Raw genomic sequence first — 16,763 nt, forward strand, 5'->3', positions numbered from 1 at the left:
TAGGCCAAGAGACTCTGACACTACTGAGAGACTGTAGGATGTCTACCACGAGTCAGTGGAATTATTCATTGTAATATCAGAATCTGTTTTTTTGGGTCTGGGAGCACAGTGCTTCTCTGCTTCAACAGAGGTTTAATTTATGCATTAAGATGTCTCATCAGCTTAATAAAATTCTGACATTTGGCAGTTGTGTACAAAAGCATAAAAGGTAGAAAGGTTAATGTCCCCCTTCCTTCTGAAATGAGAGCTATTACCTATTGATAGCCACACTGCTGCCTTTCTAGGTAACACATACTGCTCTGCATTAACATAAAGCACCAATAATGGTTTAATAGATGAAAATCCCTCCTGATCTTGGGGTGAAAATGTGACACTAGTCTTTTATTTAAATGGTCTGCATAACCTCTGCAACATACCAAATCTTGTTTGACAGAAGACTGAAGTACAAAGAGGCTCTGAGGTTAAGGGTGTTACCCTGAAAACAATGAGACATCCATTTGATCAACAGATGCAAAGCATTTAAGCTTGATGGTGCATAAGCCGTTTGCCAGATGGTTCAGCTGATTAGAGCATGTATCCTTACAATGATGCATGATGATGCTTTTTGAAAATAATGTTCACCAGGTGCCGCTCCCTGAGTGCTGCAGAAGAAATAAAAGTTAAACAAAACAAGGGAGAGAGAGAGAGAGAGGAAAAGCTGGATTAAGAGGAGGAGGAGAGAGAGAGACAAAGAGGGTGAGGGAGGAGAGGAAGGAGAACTGGAGAGAGAGATGTGAATCCCGCTGGGTATATGTGGTGAGGAACACACAGTGTCAAGAATGCTTTGTTAGGATGTGAGAAGTGTGTAATCAAAGTCACTCTAATGTTCTGTTGCATGGTGCTGCTCTACACTGAAGATGTGCATGCACAAGTGCATATTACACAAAGTATAGTGCAGATGCTCCGCAGCACGAGACAGCCCCCCCCCATACACTTACAGCCAGCCTGAATGTGCCACAACATCCCTGCTGGATTCAAACATGGTTACACCATGTATGGGTAACACTTGCATAGTGACAAGCACTGGAAAACTAATGAGCTGTTTGATGTGACATTTCTAAATGGCGTGGTTGTACTGATACATTATTTGTAAGGCCTAATTCTAACACAAACATTTAAAGGACAGGTAAGGGCAGATATGTATTCAGAACAAAACATCATCTATCCTTCATGTTTAGAGTAGTACATCACATCCAGTTGGAAGGCATTGCTACAGTCTGTTCAGAGCCAAATGAAACAGCTGGAAAGATGAACACCTGTGTCCCCCAAGTGATGGTGTGACCTCGAGCTTTCAGCCTTTCTTAGTCTGGAATGCTTTCACTCTAAGTGCTTTTGTTAAGGCTTTGAATATGTCTTTCCAATATAGTTTCGATATTAATTTTAGGTTGAAGGGAGAAGGTATCAACCTGAAGAAAAACTGACTTATTGTTCAAGTCGATACTTTAGCCCCTTGGCACCTTGTGTGACGGACAAATTGCCATTGTCCCTCAGTTGCAAAAGCTCCCCCTCAGGCCTTTAAATGGAAGCCATGCCTCTTGCATCAGAATCATGACATTTTTCAAAATTAGAAGTGAGCAAAAGGTAGCCCATTTTTTTGTTGCCTTCAAGTTTGTTCAGAGGCCACAGCCGCCGCTTTTGCCTTGACCAGATTTGATCTGTGCGAGCAAAAACCGGTGTGCACGAGCAGTGGAGCTTCACGAGCTGCCCAGCTGTTCTGCTCAGGGATCTGAAAGTCAGGCACATTGCTTTAGTCAGTGCATTGCATGCATATTAGCCTTAGAAGTAGAGCAGAGAAAAGTAGAGGCTTAATAGTGTAGAAACTTTTTTTTTTTTTTAGTAATGATTGATTGTTCAAGTTTCACATAATCTTGTTTTAATATCAGCTGAAAATAAATCACAAATATTTTGTAATCATGTTTGGTATAAAATGGAGTCAATTAAGAATGCATGTTATAAGATTATATATTTAGAGGCTGAAATCCTTTTTTCTGGCTGCTCACATTGCTCATTGTGGCGTGGCAGGGAAATAAATTGCGTGGTCTGGATGTGTCTGTGTATACCTACCTTAAAGGCTTGGAGGCCTCTCTCTGTTATCTGTCCAACTCAGTACTTGGGGAACTTGTTTCATATTTGAATAGCAGTTTGGAGGAAGATTTTGTGCAAGAAGGTGCTGCTGAGCCTAGAAGGAGAGAGTGCAAATGAGTTTGGAAATAGATTAGGAACGTGGTGCATTGAATATAACATACGGTTGGGGGATCCATTCAGTAGTTGTTTTTCTTTTTTATGAATTTTATCAAGCACACTAAAGTGAGTACTAAGTGAAGCACCCTCCAAGACACTACAGATATGCGCTTTGCAGACTGTGGCTTAGCTAATCATGTTCAGTCGGTTATCCCCATGATAATGTTGATTGGGTGTTTGAACTTTTACAGTCAGCTGTTTGTTTCCAACAGATGCTGGAAGCATGCTTTACCTCAGGTGTATTATGTGTTACATCCCAGTCTGCTGTTGAATCTTTCCTGGTTTTCTCATTTATCTATTATTTCCTGTTTTTATTTTAATGCCACTTATCTTATTTCATATATCTTTACCTCTTATCTCCTGTGGTAACTAGACCTAGCTTTTTGTGTCTTGAAATTTACCGAGTGTGTCTGTGTGTGTGTGTGTGTGTATGTGTGTGTGTGTGAGTTTTAACCTCTGCCTCATCTTCAGGGTGTTTTTTTTTTTTTTTTGGTGTTAAACTCTTTTTGAGTCTTTCTTCTGCTGGAATGTAATTAATTTCCATATACTGACTATAACAAAACTAAAGTAGCCCCAAGATCTGAACAGTGAAGCTGATGTGGAGGTTCCTTCAACTTGCATTCTTCCCGATGGCCAGCAGAGGTTGACTCCTCTAGTTGCAAAAAGAAATGAGTGCATAGAATTTTATGCAGAAATGACCCTGCTTCTCACTTGGTTTATAATCTCATTACAAATTTTCTCAATCACCAAGTCTCAAGTCTTATTTAATACAGAATTGTGTTTGTTTTGTAAGTTATTTAAAATAAAATAGACCATAAAGCAATTTTGATTTGGGACCTCAAAATCTCATCAGTGGCAAATCACTATGTATGAGTGTCCATAGTGGCTGTGTCCATCTTTTTTATAGTTTATGGTTGTTATATAATTGAAATTCAACTTTTATTTTTATTTTTTTTACCCTGGTATTTATTTGGTTATTTGTTTGGGCTCACTGCCATCTAAGCGTTGCTGTTACATGGCTGATCAGAGTTGTGTCATCAGCATACACATGCATTCTCATAACCACTAAGGAGATCATCAGTGGCGATGACGAGCAAAGGGGGAAATTTCACAAATAATTAGCACACCGACGCAAATTTGTTTTTTATGTGCTTTGAAATATTCACTAGATGAAAACTTGTATTAAACTGAGTAACAATAAAAGACATTCATTTGTTTTATGTCACACTTGATTTGCTTCATACTTATTTATTTCTTATCTAAAGGGCAGGATTCAAAGTCACAGATCTTCTTAGAATCGCAGCTGGACTATGAAAAGCTGCCCTCCCTTTCACAATATTATTCACGGAGGACAGACATTTTCTCTTTGATTCTAAATGCGTCACATTTTAAATCAGTTAAATGAAAGCATCTGTTTTGAATGCTTATTACTTGCTCCAGCAAAAGACAGTCCTGCTGGTAACGACTACACTCTCCAGTATGGGTATAGCATTCCTTGTTGATTTGAATATATAATTAGCATAATAAATACTTCTGTTGCATGTGAAGGCTTTTTTCTTAGCAGGGAGCAAATCAACTGCAAATCTAAGAAGAAGCTTTCAAGAAGATGAGAGTAATTTTGCTTCTACAACAAAAGTATATGTATTGGACATACACATAAGCATAGTGTTTAGCAGTCCAGTATCTCTTTGTGAAGTAGTTCAGAGCTAACTGCGTGTAATCTGCTGTCCTTTAGCTTTGCATTCACCTATGCCAGAGTGAAGAACAACATGCCATTACGGGCTGATACATGCCACACATCCTGACAGCCACATGTATATCAGCACTCTTGGGTATGCATTGTAAACAGGCCATGAATGCAATTTTCCACAGTGCAACAACTGTAAGTCCACTGAGGTATAAAAAGAAAAGGAAGGTTATTTTCTAGTTCAGGGGAGTTAGTAATATTACCCCTTTTAAACTGAGGAGAATATTTTTTTAGGGTAAACATATGTTGGATATTGGAAGATTGTGGCATTGAGGCTAAAAAAAAAGCTATACATAAATAGCTGTTTTAATAGTGACTTTTCCTTTTTCCATATGTCATAACATAATCTGTGTTTAAAAACACACCAATAACCAAACTACTGTGATGCAATTCAGTTATAGTGTCATTCAGTTATTGTGTTTAAATGTGCTACTCTTTATTAGTTTATTAGACTTGTGTCGATTCCCTGCTGTGGCATTCCCAAAATGATAAAGTGACTGGACTCAGTGGCTGGACCCAGTCTCCTACTTTTGTCATGTGGTTTACTTTTCTAAAGATGTCATGTTTCACTGCTGACCCTGGAACTTATGAAATTGCACATAAGGGGTCTACGCTACTCCCTAGAACCTCTGCCGCTACTCCTACTATCACTACACAACTGCTGCAAATACATAGACATGTGCTCCCACACCATGGCTAAGCCTTGGAAAATGAATTTGCCTGATGATGGAGAGGGTGCATTATCTGGTGGTACAGTAGAGTGCGTGTGGCCTGAGCAGACTAGCTGTCTCTAGCCCTCAGAATAGGAGCGGCGCTCTCCTGGGTCCTGGTAGGAGAACGGGCTGAAGCTGCAGTCTAATTCATCACAGCTCTGCAGGAAACAAGCAATCGTGGGGAGGCTTCATAAAAAAAAATAAATAAATAAATAAAAGGAAACCAGTGCAAAAGACACAACAGCTCTCATTGGACTGGGGCAATTCCCCTGATCACTGCATCTGCCTCCTCCACTGTCAGCTTCCTCATGGCTAAAATGCTGAGACAGTGAGAGAAGATGGAGAATAAAACAGAGTAGGAGAGGGGAGGAATGAAAAGAAAGGCACAATAAAAGAAAAGAAAAGAAAAGAATCAAGAAATGTAATCCAAATACAAGTCAGCAGTAGGAGGTTTCAGCTGGTGATGTACAGTGTTGGTAGTGATGTAGTGCCTTTGTTTAAGACCCCACCTCTGGTGACATACAGCATCTTTATGTTTGCACTGGCATAAATCTCAGCGTATGTTTTGCATGATCTGGTTGTGATTGTGTACCCTTTCTGTTCTACTCATAAGAGGTCCCATTATTGAGGTCCCAGATTGTGGAAATATGGCGTGCTGAAGGGTTTCTGTGACAACCTGGGCTTTCTGTCCAATCAGGATGAGGGTTTCTAGATTGAGAGGTGGTCCTCAGGGGAGCTATACTTCAATGAGCTTGGATGCTTTGCCACAGAGAAGCCCTTTTAGAGAGACCATCACAAAGTGAGATTCTGCTCAGAATGGGTACTTTGACGTCCCCAGCATAATTGGAAGCACTTTCTAAAGGAGGATCCTTTTTAAAATGCATTGAATGACAGAGAACATGGAGCATCCAATTTTGATTCCACTCATGAACCCTTCTGCAGCTGCCTTTCAGGCATGTGCCATATATGTTATGACCCACCCATTTGTCAAACTGCCAACTGTTGTTCTTTTGTCTTCTTGTTTATGATGTGTAAAAGCAGGAAACATCTTTGTGTATTTGCTACCTGCTCATTCATGCACATCTCCCCCTGTAATCTGCTTCTATCTAGTCCAGATCTATTTCTTCTTTTTCTTTTTTTTTTTTTCCTCAGAAGTTGCATAGTGGTTTCATCATCTTGAGCAGTACGAGCCAGCAGGGTATCGCACAAACACTACAGACAGGCTCATTTTTCACAGGTTGACTCCCCAGCTATCCTGCAGGATGTGTCATGACAAACGGCAGATATGTGACAAATTCACGTCACACCCGTGTCCTTGCATTAGAGAGAAGACACAGTGTAGCTTGTGGTCACGAGCTATGTGCGTTTAATGTGAACATGTGTGTGTGTGTGCGTGCATGTGCAACTGTTTTTATCTGTACATAATAAGAAAAAACATGTCTGTATGCCTGCTACTATATGTCTGAATGCATTACAACTGTTGTAGTGTTATGCATAGAGATTGCGATAAAGTGCTCAACAGTGAACCTTTTTCCCAGCAGGCCTCAGTTCTCCACCAGCCAACATCACCACCTCCGCCGTACCCAGCATCGTCACACCCATTGTCAACGGATTCACGGGCATCCCTCATCAGCCCAACGGACACCCTGCCGTGGAGACCGTGTACACCAACGGCCTGCCGCCCTACTCCACCCAGAGCCCCACTGCTGCTGACACCCTCCAGCAAGCCTTCACTGGTGTGCAGCAGTACACAGGTGAGACACCGAATTGTTTTGTTTACTGTTCTGTTATTCTGAGGGTTCATACTCGCTTGTAAACACCAAATGAGTAGCAGCTATGAGACAATAACTGCGGGGTATTTAGTGTATGAGTAGTGTGAGATGGTATGTATTGAGATAGTGTAGGACAGTGCCTTAGAACAAAACATCAGAGAGCCTTTGATTACATGTGTTACGCTTGTGTGATCGACCTTAAGCATCCTTGACACCATTCTCTGTGGGATCCCTCTTTTTGCACTCGTCTCTCCCACATTCCCTCCTTTCTCCTTCTACCGCTTCACTGTTTGCAGCGATCTACCCAGCCACTACGCTGACTCCCATTGGCCAAACACTGCCCCAACCACCACAGGTCATCCAGCAGCAGCAACAGCAGAGAGAAGGTGAGGGTGAGAGAACATTATTGCTTTTACACTTCACATATCTCATACCCTGTAATGGATAAACAAGGAGATGAGCACGAGAGACCAGTCTTGCTTTTACACTGTACACACTTCATTTTGAGCCTTGTTGTATGTACATAAAAATGTAACAGCGAGAGAAGAATATTACTTTAACACCAAACTCATTGTGTTTAATGCATAAATAGAGTGGAGTGTCTGAGACAGCAGTATTACTGTCTCAGTAGTAGTAAAACACTGGGATTGATGGAGAGCATAATTATATAAAATATTGCTCATGTTTTTTCACATATCTAATGAAATACTCAGCTGTGATAATAGTGCTGACGAAACCGACAGTAAATGGACAAAATTAATGAAAATATGAAACAAATGGTCGCTATTCAAAGTAATTTGCAAGGGGATGATTTTCATAAACTCACATTTTTACAAAATAACAATGCATAATGTATATTTTAATTATTATTTCAGTCTGTGTCCAATGTATGTTGAAACTGTGAAGATACATCTGAAGGAAACATACAAAGTAATCATAAAAATGAGAGGATACATTTTTTCTCTTTTAAATACATTCTTGAGTATTTTGGTAAAGTATACCCGAGCAAGTTCAGAGGAGTGAAGAAACTGTTCACTATAACCACAGACCTTTGAAACCACCACTGGTCTGGTGATTTCAGTACTACATATTCATTTAAGTTGCAGAGTGGTGATGTAAATATTAATTCAGACTGTATTGTCTATATCTGCCAAGAATCAGCAAATCAAGGCAGAGAGCTTTCAATTTGTTTTGTATGTTAAAGAAAAATGATGTTTTTTTTGTTTTTTTTTTGTTATGACTGATAGTGTCACATATGAATGGGTGAGCGTGTCCAAACTTTTGTCTGGTACTGTATGTCTGAGACAGCTTTTTCCACATATTTTGTATTTATTTTAGGCTCAGAAAGACAAATTGACTGCTGTTTCTCTCTCTCTCTCTTTTTCTGTCAACCTCTCTCTCTCTCTCTGTCTCTGGCTCTCTTTATGCATCCAGGTCCAGAAGGCTGTAACCTGTTCATCTACCACCTGCCACAGGAGTTTGGAGACAATGAACTCATGCAAATGTTTCTGCCCTTCGGTACCGTCATTTCCTCTAAGGTCTTCATGGACAGGGCAACCAACCAGAGCAAGTGCTTTGGTGAGTCCCTCACTGCAACACACACACAGTCTTTATATAGTATGTAATAATATGTGTGCTTTACTTTTTCTGTTCATTTTTATATATTTAAACACATAACAACAAATTTGTTTTAAATGTGTTTATATATACATTCATTTCCCCAAATACTGTTGACGCTGATGACATTTGAGAGTGCATGGACACAGAGCATTGAGTGATCTTACCCCTGATAGACTGACCTAATTTTGGATCTTGATGACCGTTGTGTTTTGGCACCAGTGCTTTAAAAGAACGTACGCAGAGTACACATCAGCCAAAACAATCAGGATGTAGTCGATCAGACCGCATGTCCTTGTTTCTGTTCGGCAGCCGTGTGACCTGGAAACCTTGAGGTGCTGTATCAGCATCCTCATCACCATTGTGTAACCCCAATATCTGTCAATACCTTCACTGCTGAGGCTGATTCACACATTTCCACACCTCTTGTTCCATTTAGCTCTGGCAGCCTACATACACGACTAACCCCAGGGCTTACAAAAAAAGGCAGACAGTGATGGTTGAGGTGAAGGAAGGAAAAGGACAATTATAGATCAGCTTTTGTTTTCACTTCGGGGAACCACAGAACCTTGGGCAAAATTGATCACCGGGCCTGTCTCCCTTGGGGGACTTAATAATATATAAATTCATGAAAGAAGAGCTATTTGCACTATTGACTTATACACTATGCATTTACAACATAATGTTAGGCCTGGGGAAGGAGGGAGCACACTTGTGTAATTAATCTAGAATGGAGAAAGAGGGAATAAACTTAGATTGATGGGGAGTAAACGACAGAGAAATGAAGAGGAAGAGCGAAAATGCACATGTAGTCTGACAGGACTGAGCAGACTGAGCTTAGACCTCTAAACAGGTATCTCCTCTCTGTTCCTAGCCCAAATGCATTAAGCTGATGGTGGGTTAGGAGGTCACCTCCTTTCCCTGCCTCTATACTTTCTTCAGACTTCCATTCAGCTCGGCTCTTTGCTGCCTAACTTTTCCCATATAATGGGCCAAACCTGAGCCAAGCAGGTCATGTGGACTCTCTCCCATGTGTCGGTGGACGTGGAGAGCCTCCTGCTGTTTTTTCATGGGTCATCAGCTATTCCTAATGACACCACAGACACAGTGGAGCGCATCAGGCGGAGACACACTCCACTGCAATTTCTGGTCACTGAATTCTCAAGGCTTTATTTTTACAGATGATAGAAAAAGGATGTTCATAGGTTTGAGGAGGGGTTTATCTCGAGGAGATGCACTGAGGTTTTGTGCGTCTGCGGCAGATTTGTCTCCTAATGATTATTCTGTTTGCTTTTGTTTTGATCAAACTATTTTATTCTGTGATTTCATTTTTTTCCCTTGCTCACTTTTGTTTCCCTAGAGGTCAGAAAATGGGAAAAAAAAATAGCACTAAGTTAAAATCAGTAAATATTTACAGGCATCTTAATCATCACTCATTAAATTTTGCAAATTCAAAATGTAAGACAGCTTGCCCGTAGTTTTAAGCAGCTGTAAAGAAAGTATGTACATGCTATCAGATATAACAGTGATTTATGTGAGGGTCATTGATTCACTACACTGTGTTTCATCATTTTATTACACCATACAAAATCAGCAATTGCATGCTTCTTCTCCAGCAAAATGGAAACAGCTTCCTCTCTGAATGCAGCTTGATATTGCATTTCCAGACAAAAACAGTCAACCAGAAGACAACACGGGGAGAGAGATATCTTTTGACAGTAACAGCCCCCAAACTGTTAAATATATCGGGTTTTTTTTACTTTTTTTGTGCTACTGTCACAAACTCCTTCCTGCTTCAACAACACCATCTAGACTTCTTAAAGAGGTACACAGCACATGATGATACCAAAGGAACACTTAAATTTGTGATTATGACTTTTTTTTTCTGCCTGTTTCTTTTGTGACACCCAGATGAGTCATTTGCAATAAATACTATTTGTAAAAAATTTATCCAAATTCTCTTCTAAAAGCTTGTTAATGCACTTACATCATTCTTAGATAGGGTAAATGTATGTATTCTTTTCTCACGCAGGTTTTGTGAGCTTTGACAACCCTGCTAGTGCACAGGCAGCTATTCAAGCCATGAATGGCTTTCAGATTGGGATGAAGAGGTTGAAAGTCCAGTTAAAGAGACCGAAGGATGCCAGCCGCCCTTACTGACATAGCCTACCTTCAGTATTCATCGCAGCAGCACAGGTGAGCCCGAAAGAGTATCACAGGGATGTCACTTAGATTTTCACCACTATTTCCTTTTTAAGCTCAAGATTTAGCTAAAGGCAGCTAAACACTGAGTTTGCCTGGCATGCAAATGTCAAATGGCTTCTTACAGCTTTCTTATCATTAGACTGATAAGCACTGGGTTGGTATATGTTCTCTGAATATGAGGCTTAAATATTAAAGGTATCTGAAGAAATGTAGAAACTTATATGGATTTGATTTCATATGCAGTGCAAGCAGTTAATTAAGAAAAAATGTGTCATCATTATGACTGACAATGATTGATTGGTGTGGCAGTGTGGGTTAGTTCTCTCCAGACCATTAGACTGATATAATAGAGCCATACTGAACTACTCAAAGTTTAAAGAAATGGATCTTTGGATTGACACTTTAATGAGCAGAGAGATTTGAAATGGCCTTTTTTCTTCTATTTCTTTTCTTTCTTTTTTTTTAGGTTTTAGAGGACACGTGAAGATATCTTTGGAGGAGTTCAACTTTTTTTTTTTTTCTTTGAAAGCAAAATCTGTTTAAAAAAAAAAAAAATCAACACATATGGAATTTTTGAAGACATATCAGCATTTACATATGAAGATATAGGTTACAGCAGAAAAAGGAAGATGCGAAACATGAGGAGGCGCTTCACCGGGGGACGTTACAGTAACAGATGGCACAGTGCAAGAAAGACGAGAAGAAAAAAAAAACTGATAAAAGATGTGATGAAACTGAACAACAGAACTTTTTCTTGTTGAGACTTGAATTGTTAATTAAGCAACAAACTAACAAACAAAAAGCAGCAACAACAAATAGATTTCTATATACATATTATATACACATATATATATAAGGAAAGAGGCGCTTGTGTCTTTTACTGTACTGGACAAATGAGGGTTCAAACTTGAAGATCAAAAAAAAAAAAACAGTGGAAAAAAAGAAACTATTCTATACGTCCACTGACAGACTTTCTTTATCTTTCCCTCTTTCTCTTATTCTCTCCCCGTCTCTCTCTCAGCAAGCGCAGACGCGCAGTCACTGAGGTTTCCATTAGCAACAATAGGACTGCAAATCTTTCACCCCTAAGGGACCAAAGGACCAAACATTTTTATTGTTCTGAACAGTAATATATAGTATTAATGATACTAATACTACAAACTACTACTAATAATATTACAAGTTAAACTTAAGAAGAAACACTAGCTTCAGGTTGAAAAAAAAAAAAAGAGCAAGGGTTTTTGATTTCTTTTCCTTTTACATTTATAACTACTGGGTTTGAGAATATTAAAACAAAACAGAAAAAATGTATAAAAAAAAAAATAAAGCTATACTATTTTAGTGCCGTAGAATATATGGGTTAGACATTGTTTCGGGCATGTTCAGATATATTCTTTTGCCTCTCATTACGTCATCTGTGTCACAGCATTTCATCTCGGAAGTGTGATCCGTTTGTGTTACTGTGTCAGAAGAAGAAGAAGAAAGCAGTCCTATAGTGCCAAAAGTGACACAATAACACTTTCTCAAAGCAAACGCTAAAGAACTAGAGTGTATTAAACCACACAATGCTGTCCTTTGTTCTTGTCAGCATGTTGCAGCGCCATAATTGATCGTCATTACAAATCATTCCATGTCATCATTAAAGCCTTGATAGTACAGATAATCTGACCATAAAGCACTGTGGTAAAAGTGCCACCCGGCTGAGTTGGATACGCAGCAGTAAAACAGCACAGCATCTGTAACTGCTTAATAAAATATACAAATGAGCCTGACAGCAGTTGTAAAAATTTCCATCAGTGTGTCACAGTGGTCCCTCCCGGGTCGTGCCCTCTTCCACTGCCAAGCTCCTCCAGCTGCTCTCAGCAGGCGGGAGCAGACTCCCCTCCTGTTTCTCCTCCTCCCTCTTGCTTCTCTTTCCTCACCTCCAAGTGCCAGCATATCTCTCTCTTAATAGGGACCATCAGTTAACGGGTGCCCCAGAGCTAACCCATAGCATAATTAGGGTAATGATAATATTGATTAGATGGCGAGCAGCACCGCAGGGCAAGAGATGCACAATCAATTATGCATTGGCATTTTGAATGAATTGACTGAGTGACAGAGTTCATTTTTCTCTGAGTAGCTGGATGTTACTCTTCTTCTCACACGTTATCATCCATAGTCTCAGAAGGACTCCCAAATCAGAGAAAGGCAGCGTGTCCTGTGGGACACTTTGAAGGCACTTAAATCGGTGTCATTATGGTGAAGGGTGGATGCATCAAGATCTGTATATAGTGTTTAGAGTAGATTGTACATGTTCTTCAGTGAAGAGCAGCTGTATTTTTTTTTTTTTTCTGAAAGGGTATAATAGCACAGTAAGAGCTTGTACACAGAGAGAAGCAGCCTTGGCATTACCAGCCTTAGGAGGTCAAATTAAGAGCAAAATGATCCATCAATTAGACAGCAGCAGGCCTGTAAGTGTAGCTGCTACAGCTGCTGCTGTTTCAACAGGATGACAGCTTACCATTAGTGCTGATCACACACGGCTCCTATGCAGTGTGGTCACGACACATCAAGCCTGTAAGATACGATTAAATAACTAAACTAGTGTTATCTGTGGTTCCGTTTTTTTTTTTTACAGAGAGACACACATTCAATGCATCCGAGATGAAATCTTTTTCTTGAGTTTCTCGCTTTTACCGACGCACTGGTTTGGTTTGTTTTCAGTCTGTGATTTGCTGAGTAACATTTACATTTATATATTTTTTTCTAATATCAGATTCATTGACTCAGTTTACACTCTGAAGCATCTTACCCCTCAGGACTCTGAGAGATCTCAGCACTCTGATCATCGCTCTGAACTTCAGACACATCAGTGCTTCAGACATGTAATCACAATGCTGTCCCATACACTTAAGCATCTTCAGATAGCATGACCACTGCGTATGCCTCTGTAGTCTGGTATAACAATTTTTTTTTCCTCCAGAATCATTCTCCAGATCCTGATGTCTGCATAGCTTCATTTAATGTTACTTTGACCCATCATTTCTTTTTGTGTGTGTGTGTGTGTTTGATTAATGTTCACAGGATCAGTATTATAAGAGAGAAGGTGCATAATTTTCAGTAGACAGCGCCTAAATGTTATCCCCATTCACTATGTGTGTGTTACATTCTGTTGCAAGCAGTATTTGGATGCGGTAAGAAGGAATATTTTAAAATGCCTTTTTCTCCTCATGAATTGCCAAATTATGCAAGCTTCACCTTTCCTCACCTGACTGAAAAGTTTGTGCCAGATCTTTTTTTTTTTTAAATCTACTCTTATAAATACAGTAATTTTCAGGAACTGTTTAGTAGAATAAAGTATCTGATTTTGTGAAGTAGTATAATATTGTAGGGGGAGGATCAGTTCAGGATGTATTGATATATAATGTACATTTTCAGTGAAAAGGCTAGATTTTTATATATTTTCCTGAGGACATTTTCTTTCCCTTGAGAAGTTACTTTTAGTCTCTTCTCTGCTGCTCGGCCCAAGCAGCTTTAGGGAGTTGTGATATATGACCTCCCTTTTCTCCAGGCAGTGTGGGGCCTTGTGAACACAGTCAAAATATCTTTTCTTATGGGATCTCTACTGGAGATTTCTTTAGTCATTACAATTCAAATAGATTTGGCGATCACAAAAGCTTGAATAACACAAAGTAAAGATGCCAGCTGTGGCTGAAATTTAATGAGTTTCAAAAGATTAATGCCTGATTTCATCTACCGCTGCTCAAAAGAAAATGAGTGTGTTGTTTTTTTGGTTTTTTTTTTAATGTAGTTTATAGACCTATATATACATATCTACTATAAGATTCAGAAAAGATGAAGGGGCTAAAATCCCACCACAAATAATTTGTTTAAAATCTGTAAGTTGCTAGTTATTACTAATGATCCCTGTAGTTTTATAATTAGGCTGCATGTGGTCAAGCTAAAGTCAATCTTTTACATTCTTTTCACTCTAGCATCCATTTTTATGTTTTATTGTCTTTTTTTTTCTTTTTTGTCATGTTGCCATTGTGCCCTTTTTAATCTCTGAGCATGCTCAATGGGGGCTTGGGGGCGTTAAAGATTATGATTATGGTACTACTCATGTTAACAGTATGATTCTTTACTATGGTTTGAATGCTAAGGATAGTAGCTTATTATAAATATGAAATCTGTAAATTATGGAAAATCAGCACAGGACCTTTCTTTGGGTACATTCAGTTTGGGGTTGGCGAGGGGTCGGGGGAGGGGGGCGGGGGTTGCTTTATAAAGATATTAACTTTCTGGTTTCTCAGCACAAAACATACAAAAGCATAGAAACAGCAGTATGGAGTCTGTGAGTAGACTTTACTGAAATACAGGGCGCAAAAAGAAGAATCTCAGTATTATTCTTTTAACCTGGAGGAGAAAATGCTGTTTACAGGTAGTATTGTTTTTTTTATTTAAGAGGAAAAAAAAAAAAGGAGAGCGCCACCTGTTTTTGTGGCAGCGTCAGTACAGCATGGATTAACTGACAGGGAAAGCAGTATCTTTTTATAAAAAATAAAAATATTAAAAAAAAATATGTGTTCTGTATTAGCCTGAGAAACCAAACATTTTTCCCCTGTTGAAATTTCTTAATACTTGCTGCTTAGATTACTTCATATTAATGACTGATGATTTAATAATTTTATAATTATCGGGTCAAATATGTAATTTGATGTTTATTTATTTATTTATTTAATTTATTTTTTTTCTTATTTATTTTGCCAATTTTATTTATTTTATTTTATGGCTATGATAAGATAAAGATATGTATCAAAAAGAAATGCTTATCGGGGCTTTTCTCTCTTTCTCTCCTTTTTTTCCAATTTTACAATAAAAATTCAAACTGGTTGTTTTGTTTCTCACACTTACATTGCGTGAGGTGCTGAACCGTAGTGCAAAGAGAGGGGGAGTTGTTGCACAAGCAATCGCTCCCCTCGGCATTTCGAAGGACTTTTGCAGGATGCAGATGTTGCAACCTCGTCCAGCTCGCCACCTCAGAGGCCGTTTACTCACACTTTATCCACGTTGCGTGAGGAAGCTGTGGTAATTGTGTAATAGCCCTTTAAGGACTCTGGATTGCTGTTTAAAACCATTTTAACACTTAATTTTCTACATGAAGCAATTTTTTGCAGCTCTCGGGCCATCAGGAGTCGACTCTGGAATCCATCCTGAAAAGCTTCATTGGGGGAATCCCAGTCATTTTATATTCATATGATAACTGTGGTTCAACATATAGAATTATTTTGATTATCTGTCACTTAAGGTTTTCCCCACTGGTAGGTCACCTGATGCTGCTCTGCTGCAGGAACTTAACTTGTCAGGACATAGTTGATGGGAACAACAACAACAAAAAATCTCAGTCAGGAGGTGCTTTAGAAAAGCTGCAAGAGAATGACGGCAACAAATATCATTACAATGTAGACAAGCAGGAAGCAATAAGTTGATATAAGAAAGGCACAGGCCATCAGTCAAGTTTAGAAAACTGTGGCTTTGGTGCCAGAAGCTGAATCTAAAGAAACATCTGTTGACATTTGAATTGTCTCCACATACATCTTGTAATGATCATCTTCATACATCAGGAGTCACTGTAACAAAAGAAGCAGAACAGCTGACACATTAGATTCATATTTTGAAGAGTGGAGCTAGATATGAAAAAAAAAAAGGGAGGAACAAAAAAGTAGAGCTACTGGCTCATGAAATAAATTGTCCCAATTACAATAAAGTGTGACTCTTGGTCAGTGTGCACGGCAGGCAGTTCATCTTTATTACAATCAGTTAATGAAAATCAATCCCCCTCCTGATAAACTCTTATCTCCACGGCCTTTGCGCACCCCTCGTGCCGGGAGATAATAAATTAGGGTAATATTGCCTTTGATGAGGGAGTGAATTGCAAATTATTGTAACTTTCCAAGATTTATGATGCAGATGCTTAATTTCCGAGCTGGGTTTTTCAGGGCGTCAGGGTGCCGGGGGGCCATTTGTTAAAAGTTTGGTGACATAGGCTCGTTAATAAAAATACACATTCAGACAACCAGGTGTTCTCAGCTGTTCTCTACTGTTACAGTAGCAGAGGAAACATTGCTGAAACTGCAGTAACTCCAAGCTGGTAGGATCTGCGGGACGTTTTTCTTTGATGTGCTATTTTACCTATAACAAATACGTATGAAGCGGGAGAAACCCAGAGGATGCAACGTGTTTACTAAAGAAAGCGCTGCCAATCATCTGGTGCCCCCCCCCCCCCCCCCCCCCCACACACACACACACACACACATCTCCCACCACCACAACCACCCCTCCCCCATCTCTATCACACAAGCCAGAAGTGTATGATTTGATATGTAGGTCAATACCCATTCTGCAGTGAGCCAGCGGGTGAGATATGTCTAGTTGCTCGCTGTCACT

The 16,763-nt window shown here is 39.4% G+C and overlaps 1 protein-coding gene across 5 annotated transcripts in view; it reads left to right on the top strand.

Annotated features, from left to right (window-relative positions):
* Positions 1-14,554, top strand: part of celf5a (cugbp, Elav-like family member 5a) — a 174,574-nt gene extending 160,020 nt beyond the window's left edge. For 4 of the 5 annotated variants that reach the window (XM_030726977.1, XM_030726981.1, XM_030726980.1 and 1 more), the window contains exons 8-12: positions 6,282-6,494; positions 6,809-6,904; positions 7,947-8,090; positions 10,162-10,325; positions 10,801-14,554. In XM_030726977.1, the coding sequence (XP_030582837.1) occupies positions 6,282-6,494; positions 6,809-6,904; positions 7,947-8,090; positions 10,162-10,289 (581 nt within the window). In that variant the 3' untranslated portion in view covers positions 10,290-10,325; positions 10,801-14,554. The remainder of the gene's footprint in view (positions 1-6,281; positions 6,495-6,808; positions 6,905-7,946; positions 8,091-10,161; positions 10,326-10,800) is intronic. The other variant, XM_030726979.1, reaches the window with a different exon arrangement.
* The last annotated feature ends 2,209 nt before the right edge of the window (positions 14,555-16,763 follow it).

Source organism: Archocentrus centrarchus, chromosome 4, assembly GCF_007364275.1.
Source record: "Archocentrus centrarchus isolate MPI-CPG fArcCen1 chromosome 4, fArcCen1, whole genome shotgun sequence".
NCBI classification, from domain to species: domain Eukaryota; kingdom Metazoa; phylum Chordata; class Actinopteri; order Cichliformes; family Cichlidae; genus Archocentrus; species Archocentrus centrarchus.